Here is a 10,230-nt window from a genome sequence, read left to right as displayed (position 1 = left end):
GCTTTAGGTCAAAACATAAAACAACATCAACAAAAAAGTCCTGCATAGTAAGTGAATAACTCACATCAGGATCAAATTTGAGGCGGTGAGGAAAGCTGCCCTGCCGTCGCTGAGGACCACCACCGGGGAACACGCCAGGTCCACCACATGCACCCCCGGAGCCTCTAGGGGCACCGCTGCAGGGCAAGACTAAACACACCGGACTCCCCCCACACATACCACAGCCCCTAAAGACCTGACCTTACCTGAAGAATGATGTCACTTTGTTGTACAGAAAGTAAGGAAGCATATATGATTTTTCTGACTCAAGATCTATATTAACTGTTTGGGGTTTTGTTGGGTTAAGTTTAGGGTATCTTCAAACACGTGATAGCCAGCACCTTATGGTATAAATCAACAAAGAATGACCTCACTTTGTTGTATAGAAAGTCTCATTAACAGGGAAGCATATATGAATCTTCTGAGTCAAGGCCTATAGTAACTGTTTGGGGATTTGTTAGGCTAGGTTAGATTAACTTCTACAGTGAGAGGCTTTTCAAACAGGAGAACTGGGGGGCCTATATGTTTATAAATAATGGCTATGGTCCACAAAGTCAAGAGCCTCGGAGACTCACCCTTCACTGCCAGCTGATCATTGCAGAATGGGACGCGCCGCAGGTCCACGCAGCTTGTAGCTGTAGTTGACGGAGCCGTCCCAACACAGCCGCTGGGTATGGCCTGGCCCAGTAGCAACCATCAGCTCCTCCCTTAGCCACACCAGCCCAGTCACGCCTCTGTTCACCTCGGTCTGAAAAGCCTGAAAAACACCATCACACTGAAGGCATTGACGGGAAGGGAAAGGGGAGGGAAATGAAAAGGTAGGAAGGGAAAGGAAGGGATGGGAAGGGATGGAGGGGAATAGATGAAGAGATGGAAAGGAAAGGATGGGAAGGAAAGGAAAGGAAGGGGAGGGATATGAATTGGTAGGAAAGGATGGGAAGGGAAGGGAAGGGAGGAGAAGAGAAGGAAAGGGAAAGCAGGGGAAGGAGGGGAAAGGATGAAGAGATGGCAAGGAAAGGATGGGAAGAAACGGAAAGAAAGGGAAGGGAGGGGAGGGAAACGAATTGCTAGAGAAAGGGATGAGAAGGGAAGGAAGGGGAAGGGAACGGGAAGGATGGGAGGGAAATGAATTGGAAAAGAAAGGGATGAGAAGGGAAGGGAAGGGAAAGAATTGCCGCCACTCACAGTAACACAATTGGTAGAGAAAGGGAAGGGAAGGGAAGGGAAAGAGTTGCCACCACTCACAGTAACACAATTGCTGTAACCTTGACATGACATTTTGTGGTAAAAACTAAGAATGGCCGACATTTTCCTGTGTTACTCCCCAAGGTTCTGAGGAGCGGCAAAATCCATCCCAGCACTCACCGTGGAGATCATGAGAGGCGGACGGGCTCACAGGCATACAGGCTGGAAGACTCCCACTTGAGGGGGGGGCTGGCGGGTCCCTCTGCTCGTAGACCTCCCGCCGAGACTCATCAGCCACGATAGAGTATAAGATCAGCCGATTCTTGTTGGTCTGCAAGTCATTGGGTGATTAACGTACAAGATTGCCTTCTGTCTCCACAGCTACAACAACTACACCGACTGACTACATATACTCTTTTATCTCTATTCTATTATATTTGGTTTGAAGGCAGCTCATCTATTCGCTCTTTTATAGGGGCAGTGATCAACATACAAAGGGAGCACCAATTCATAAACCAGGCCATGGAAATGACCCCCACAAATCCTAGGAAAGCCTTGTCAACTGTGTGTGCTTGGGGGGCGAAAGGTTTTGGTTTATGAGGCCCAGCCTGAAACACTTATGCCAACCACCACCATGGATGTGTCCTGGCACCACTCCAGCACCTGGCTGGTGCTGCTGCTGTTCACACACCAACCACCACCATGGATGTGTCCTGGCACCACTCCAGCACCTGGCTGGTGCTGCTGCTGTTCACACACCAACCACCACCATGGATGTGTCCTGGCACCACTCCAGCACCTGGCTGGTGCTGCTGCTGTTCACACACCAACCACCACCATGGATGAGTCCTGGCACCACTCCAGCACTTGGCTGGTGCTGCTGCTGTTCACACCAACCACCACCATGGATGTGTCCTGGCACCACTCCAGCACCTGGCTGGTGCTGCTGCTGTTCACACACCAACCACCACCATGGATGTGTCCTGGCACCACTCCAGCACCTGGCTGGTGCCGCTGCTGTTCACACACCAACCACCACCATGGATGAGTCCTGGCACCACTCCAGCACCTGGCTGGTGCCGCTGCTGTTCACAGACCCCTCCGGCCTCTGCTGGACAACACAGGCACACGTACGTGGCTGTGGAAACATTGACAGCTATTAGAAAGAGCAAGAAAAATTTGAACCAAACAAAATGACCTTATTGTACTGTGGAGCCTTGATGCTCTGATTGTGTGGGATGGGACAGGAAGGGAAGGGAAGGAAAACCAGGGCAGGTGGCACTTCACAACTCATACACAAGTATAATACATAATGTACATAAATATCGGTACCATGCATACATAAGTTATACATACGCATAACTTACACACTTTGGTTCTTGGAAAGATTTTTTCCAGTAAATTTTCCATAATTGGAATTTAATATGCATCTATTCTCATTAGGAATAATGATAATAGATGACAGTTGCATTCTGTGAGTGCGTATAACACATTAAAAACAATGTTTAACCCCTTGACTGTGGATTTCCTACCAGATGATCTCACCAAGCTACAGGAATGGAACAAAAAGTGTCTGCTACAATTCAGTGAAGAGAAATGTAAAGTCCTGCACCTTGGGAGGGGATATCCAACACACCAAAACCACATGGGAGACACTCCACTATCCACCACAGAGGCAGAGAAAGACCAGGGAGTAGTGTCGAGTGGGGGGAATTGAGACATTTTTCCCTTATTTGGTTCTGTCCTCTAAACCATACGGCTGCATTTACACCAAGCAAGTCACATTGAGTCATGTCACGTCACGTCATGACAATTCATGACGCATCATGAATCGCCACCCCAGTTTCAACACTGATTTGTATGTTTTTTTAAAGAAACCGTTTACACCGGATGCGTCGAGTCACGTCACGTTGTTTTGCGTCGCATTGAGTCACATATAGAGCTGGACCTATTTTTGACGACAGTCACAGCGAGTCTGCCGTGGTGTCTTCAAGTATGCTGGAGGCACTCCTAATCAACAGTTCAAGAGGGCCCTGTTATTTATGATTCCAGTGACCCCAACCACCGGGATCATGATGTCATTCCCACTTTATGGAAAGAAGTTTTCAGTTTTACGTATAATCCTAAAGCATGCACACCACTCACTCAACCACTCATACATATGTATGTACATACAATGCACAAACTGTTAATATTGGGGCCTATCACAATGCTATGTTAGTAGGACAAGGGACATGGAGGAGGAGGTATATACATATACTTAATATGTATATTTACAATGTTTGTAAATAACAATGTGCACCATTCATATAGCATTAATTACGTTCAATCATACTCAAGCGTACGCCAAGAAATTATACCCGTCACCAAAAACATGAAGTAAATCACAACTCGCTGATCTCCTCTGGGAGGAAAGCGGCTCACCCAGACCAACCAACACCAACAAAAGCATCATGGGAAAAAAAAATAAAAAAAGATAAACAACACCAAGAAAAGAAATAAAAAGAAAAGAAAAAGAAAAACACCAATAGAAAAGAAAAGAAAAAGAACAATAGCGAACAAAATAAATAAGATAAATAAATAAAAAATAAACAAGACTATGCATCCATTCTCCATGAAATCAAACGGGTCACTGAGCGCTGACTTGACTCAGGTTGACGCGTCAGGTTGACTCGACGCAACTCGCTTGGTGTAGACGCAGCCTAAGAGTGAAGCAGTTTATATTCAAGTTGAGTATGGAGGGCAGGTGACCAGTTCATGTGCAAGTGTACAAAACTTTATGTATTTATTTTTTACAAAAAGTAAACAGTCACTTTGATTCAGTCAAGGAAATGGCATGAGCTGAGACACATCTTGGGGTGAATTGAAACACTTCTTGGGATGAATTGAGACACTTCTTGGGGCGAACTGAGACACTTCTTGGGGTGAATAGAGACACTTCTTGGGGTGAATTGAAACACTTCTTGGGGTGAACTGAGACACTTCTTGGGGTGAATTGAAACACTTCTTGGGGTGAATTGAAACACTTCTTGGGGTGAATTGAAACACTTCTTGGGGTGAATTGAGACACTTCTTGGGGTGAATTGAAACACTTCTTGGGGTGAATTGAGACACTTCTTGGGGTGAATTGAGACACTTCTTGGGGTGAATTGAAACACTTCTTGGGGTGAACTGAGACACTTCTTGGGGTGAATTGAAACACTTCTTGGGGTGAATTGAGACACTTCTTGGGGTGAATTGAAACACTTCTTGGGGTGAATGGAAACACTTCTTGGGGTGAATTGAGACACTTCTTGGGGTGAATTGAAACACTTCTTGGGGTGAATTGAGACACTTCTTGGGGTGAATAGAGACACTTCTTGGGGTGAATTGAAACACTTCTTGGGGTGAACTGAGACACTTCTTGGGGTGAATTGAAACACTTCTTGGGGTGAATTGAAACACTTCTTGGGGTGAATTGAAACACTTCTTGGGGTGAATTGAGACACTTCTTGGGGTGAATTGAAACACTTCTTGGGGTGAATTGAAACACTTCTTGGGATGAATTGAGACACTTCTTGGGGTGAATTGAAACACTTCTTGGGGTGAATTGAGACACTTCTTGGGGTGAATTGAAACACTTCTTGGGATGAATTGAGACACTTCTTGGGGTGAATTGAAACACTTCTTGGGGTGAATTGAGACACTTCTTGGGGTGAATTGAAACACTTCTTGGGGTGAATTGAAACACTTCTTGGGGTGAATTGAGACACCTCTTGGGGTGAATTGAAACACTTCTTGGGGTGAATTGAGACACTTCTTGGGGTGAATTGAGACACTTCTTGGGGTGAATTGAGACACTTCTTGGGGTGAACTGAGACAGGTGTAAAAACTGTTTTGTATGGTAAATAAACGAACATCCTCTTACTTGTTGTTGAATTGACTTGACATCTGAATGAATCAAGATCACTTCAAACAAAAATACCCACCTTTCAGACATTTAGGTACCTGTTTTTTTTCCCCTCTGGAAAATATCATGATGAATTTGTATCCCGGGTAGCTAGTAAAAAAGAGAAGTAACCTACGTATTGTTACTTTCTGTAAATGCCAGGGAAGTGGTTCCATCATGCTGTGTTTTACATGCATTTTAAAGTCAGCAGAAGCTTTATCAATCCTTCTAATTGTTAAAGGCGGTGTGCCTGACAACAGCACTGGTCCACTGATCAAGTGTGTCTTACTAACCTCACCAACATAACCACGTTTGGGCCAGTCCTACTGAGTGTTCATCCTCTCTCTAAGAATTTAATTGTTACACTGGTTATACAAACTTTTAGAACTCTTCCTATGTATGCCCTCCTATCATGGGTTACCTCATAGTATTTCTCTTCCTCAGGGTAAATCTTCCCAAATTTCCTAGGAATAAAGCTCACATAAGTGTCTTGCTCACTCTCCATCATAAGATATCGTCTGGCGATCAAGAATTACCCTGGACCGAGCAAGAATTTTCCCAAATCTAGGGAAATTTTTGCATTTCTTGTTTTAGCGCATCAGATTTTCAAGACTACCCCCAAATTCTTGACAAGAATCAGGGGTCCCGCACAAGCCGCAGCAGAGCAGAGTACGGCCACTTTCTTGCTGGCCGCACCTCTTTAGGCCTATGGCAAGGACCATTTCCTGAGCTTCCTACGAGTAACCCTGCCAGGTGGGGTTGGATATAGAGTTCACGAGGTTACTGTTGTGTTACTGCTGCACCACAGAACATTTTAAAGCATCATTGTAGGATAAGTAGGAACTTTCCGGTATGACACACACTGGCCCACCACCCAGGACAGCCCTCCCACAGACACTGGCCCACCACCCAAGACAGCCCATCCTTGGATGGCACAGACACTCTCGTTGGTGTTCACATTTACTGCCGCTGATGATGAGCGTCACCATCGCAGGGCCGCCAACACTATAATGATGTTAGCCTCCATAAGTAATCCTGGGTGCACTTGTTCATACAACAGAGGATGACTAAGATGATTCAGGGGTTGAGAAACTTGCCATACGAGGAAAGACTCAAACAGTTAAACTTGCATTCTCTAGAAAGGCGAAGGGTGCGTGGAGACATTATCGAGGTTTATAAATGGATGAAGGGCTTTAATAAGGGAGACATTCATAAGGTTTTGTTGGTAAGAGAACCGGGTAGGACACGAAGTAATGGGTTTAAACTGGATAAATTCAGATTCAACAGGGACATAGGCAAAAATTGGTTTACTAACAGGGTGGTGGATGAGTGGAATAGGGTTAGCAGTCATGTGGTGAGTGCCAATACAATTGTCACATTCAAAAATAGACTAGATAAATTCATGGACAGCGATATTAGATGGGGTTAGATACACAGGAGCTTAGGGTCAAAGGAGCTGCCTCATACAGGCCTACCGGCCTCTTGTAGACTCCTGCGTTCTTATGTTCTTAACATTGTAGCGAAGGAGTGAGTCTTGATTGCTGCCATGAAGGTTACAAGCTGGTGGTGTCAGCCTAAAGGTGAACTGGGACCAAATCCGAACGGAGCTTGAACTTGTTGACTGGGAAGCGCTAATGACAGGGAAGGATGTTAACACCTCACTGATGCTCCTACAGGAAAAGGCCCTGGACATCTGCAAACAGTGGACCCCACGGAAAGGTAACCGGACAAAGCAGCTCATCCCAAGGGACAGGAAAATCCTAATGAGAAAAAGGTCAACTCTGAAGAAAAAATTACTCAGTGTTCCAGAGCACCACACAACAACAAGGAGTCGGATTCAAGACCAGCTAGATTCCTTGGAACATCAACTGATGGAATCCCATGAGGAAGAGAGAGCCAGAGATGAAAGAAGGGCAGTGTCAAACATCAAGGAGAACTCAAAATACTTCTTCACGTACGCCCGGAAAAAACTCAACGGACGCGCCCCAGTAGGCCCTCTGATAACGGACGGTAATGAGACTGTGAGCTGCCCAAAGGAAATGGCCGAGCTGCTCCGCCAACAGTACGACAGTGTCTTCAGCACCCCACTGCCGAACAAGATGGTAACAGACCCTATCTCCTTCTTCCAAGCCCCAACAGAAGATCACCAGCTGTTCACCGATATAGAATTAGAAACCGGGGACATTGTAGCAGCCATCAACAGTATTGCACCGGACTCAGCAGCAGGACAGGACGGCTTCCATGCCATACTGCTAAGAAACTGCAGGAATGAACTGGCAAAACCACTTCAGCTACTGTGGCACAAATCACTAAGTGAAGCGACAGTCCCACCACTACTAAAGACCGGGATAGTAACTCCCATCCACAAAGGTGGCAGCAGAGGACAAGCCAAGAATTACCGTCCTGTGGTCTTAACATCACACCTCATTAAAATAACAGAGATCATCTGCACAAAGCTCGTCGACCACCTAGAAAAGAGGAATACCTTAAACGAGGGACAGCACAGATCTAGGAGAGGTCGTTCCTGTCTCTCACAGCTACAGAAGCACCACCAAGGAATACTCGAGGCAGTGCAGGAGGGCAGGAACGCAGACGTCATCTACCTAGACTTCGCCAAGGCCTTCGATAAGGTGGACCATGGGCTACTGCTACACAAACTCAGGGCTCATGGTATCAGTGGTAACCTAGGAAAATGGATCCAGTTTCCTCACAGGCCGAACTCAACAAGTGTCAGTCCAGGGCAGTTTATCTCGACCCAGCCCAGTCAATTATTATTATTATTATTATTATTATTATTATTATTATTATTATTGCTATTATTATTGCTATTATTATTATTATTATTATTGTTATTATTGTTATTATTATCAGTATTATTACCATTATTATTATTGTTGTCATTCTATTATTATTAGCACAACTGCTGTGTATCATCATTATCATTGTAGTAATGATAGGTATTATTATTATTATTATTATTATTATTATTATTATGATGATGATGTTATTAGAGAAGAACGTAAACAGAGGTGATATATTATCATTATTACTTTTATTATTATTACTATTATCATTATTAATCATTATTATCATCAATATCATTATTATTTCATTATTATTATCATTATTGTCTTTTTACTAGTAATACTAGTATTGTTAGATTATTATTTTGAATACTTTATCTAATGTTACTTGGGCCAAAAAATTTAGTACTATACATGTCCAGAAAAAGAAAAAAAAACATTAATACATACCAATTGTTGCCCCAAAAGCTCTAGCTTCCTATGGGCTACTTGCACAACAAATTTATGTTATATCGACCTATGTATACAAATTGCAAGTATAATAAAATGTTTCAAATGTTTCAAAAGTGGCGTTCCTCAAGGCTTGGTGCTGGGACCACTTCTGTTCCTGGTCATGATACAAGACATCGATCAAGATCTCCAGCATGCCAAGGCCACATCCTTCGGAGATGACACGAGGAACCTTAAACATGTACAAGCCCACAGTGACACTGCCCTGCTACAAGCTGACGTGGACCGAGTGATAACTTGTGCAGAGGAGAACAACATGCTGCTAAACAGTGACAAATTTGAGGTACTTAGATATAGCCCACTACAGGAGCTGAAGACCACAACAAGTTACATCTGCAACCAGCAAACCATCGAAAGCAAACACCACGTCAAGGATCTTGGAGTGTATGTGAGTGATGACGACACCTTCACGTTGCACTACAACAAGATCACAGCAACAGCCCAAAGACTCACTGGTTGGATACTACGCACCTTCAGAACCAGGAAACAGGACTGTATGCTGACACTGGAAATCCTTGGTGCTCCCTAGGCTGGAGTACTGCTGCCAGCTGTGGTCCCCACACAGAGTGGGAGATATATCAAGGATAGAGGCATTGCAGAGAACATTTACCAGCCGTATTGAGGGTATGGAGCACCTAAACTACTTGGAAAGGCTACAGCACCTGCATCTCTACTCACTACAGCGGCGCCGAGACAGGTACATCATCATGTACGTGTGAAGACACTTGAGAAGCTGGTACCAAATGCCGGCCTCCAGGAGCACCACCACCCAAGGCGCGGCAGGCTGTGCTACATCAAGAGGGCTGAAGGTGTGTCCTCAAGAGTGAAAACCATCGTGCACAACAGCTTCACCCACACTGGAGCACGCCTATTCAATGCAGTGCCTCCCAGCATAAGGAACCTGACTGCAGCAGCACCCGACACCTTCAAGTACCACCTGGACAAGTGGCTGTCAACAGTACCTGACCAGCCACCAGCGCCAGGTTATCCCAGTGGCAACGGAAATCGTCTGGGTAAAGATTCGTTTTAGGTCCGTGCCAGTATCTCATAATCTACTTTATGAAACATCACTATCTCTTCATATATCTTTTCTACAAACCTTCAGCAAGAGGAGAGGAGCCAGTGGGAAGCAGCGGAGGTCCACCTCAGCTGTGTCCGTAGTCGACGAGATTCAACAAAGTAAATAACCTTGGCATCACCATAGTCTGCCTCACTAAGCCTCTCCCTCCCCCAGCCTCTTAGCACTGACAACAACACAGCCATAGAACAACACATTACAGGGCAACACAAGAATCTTTGTCTTCATTTTATGCGGTAAATATGGAGGAACACACCTTGCAATGAACGCTGCTCACCAACACACACACACACACGTCAACACGCCCCGCCAGGCACTACTCGGCCTTGGTCTGGGGCTCGGGTCTCCCTTCCTCCCTCTCCACCATTACCAAAACAGAATAACGATTTCTGTCATAACTACAAGGGAATCTCATTACTGGGGCACGTGCGGCTGGGTGTTGTGTGGTGGTGGAAGGTGCAGCTATATGTTTAGCGTCCGTGGCTATATATATAAAAAAAAATCATAGGTACTGTACCGCTGTACCGCTACACTGCTTTCACAAGTGTGTGTGTGTGTGTGTGTGTGTGTGTGTGTATTTAGCTATTTGTAGTCTAGGTGGCCCGAGCTAAGCTCTAATAGTCCCGTCTCCATAAATACATTCATCCAGCCTTTCCTTCATTTGCTGGACACTGCTCGCCTCCACC

The 10,230-nt window shown here is 45.1% G+C and overlaps 1 protein-coding gene across 1 annotated transcript; it reads left to right on the top strand.

Annotated features, from left to right (window-relative positions):
* Positions 1-2,264: 2,264 nt before the first annotated feature.
* Positions 2,265-9,708, top strand: LOC126993379 (uncharacterized). Its single transcript, XM_050852441.1, has 6 exons — positions 2,265-2,354; positions 5,787-5,863; positions 6,705-7,831; positions 8,538-8,960; positions 9,150-9,479; positions 9,701-9,708. The coding sequence occupies exons 1-6, from the start codon at positions 2,265-2,267 to the stop codon at positions 9,706-9,708; spliced, it is 2,055 nt and encodes a 684-aa protein (XP_050708398.1).
* Positions 9,709-10,230: the final 522 nt, after the last annotated feature.

The sequence above is a fragment of the Eriocheir sinensis genome, unplaced genomic scaffold (assembly GCF_024679095.1).
Source record: "Eriocheir sinensis breed Jianghai 21 unplaced genomic scaffold, ASM2467909v1 Scaffold609, whole genome shotgun sequence".
Lineage (NCBI taxonomy): Eukaryota > Metazoa > Arthropoda > Malacostraca > Decapoda > Varunidae > Eriocheir > Eriocheir sinensis.
Note: the sequence above shows the minus strand (reverse complement) of the source record. Positions and strands in the feature narration are given on the sequence as shown.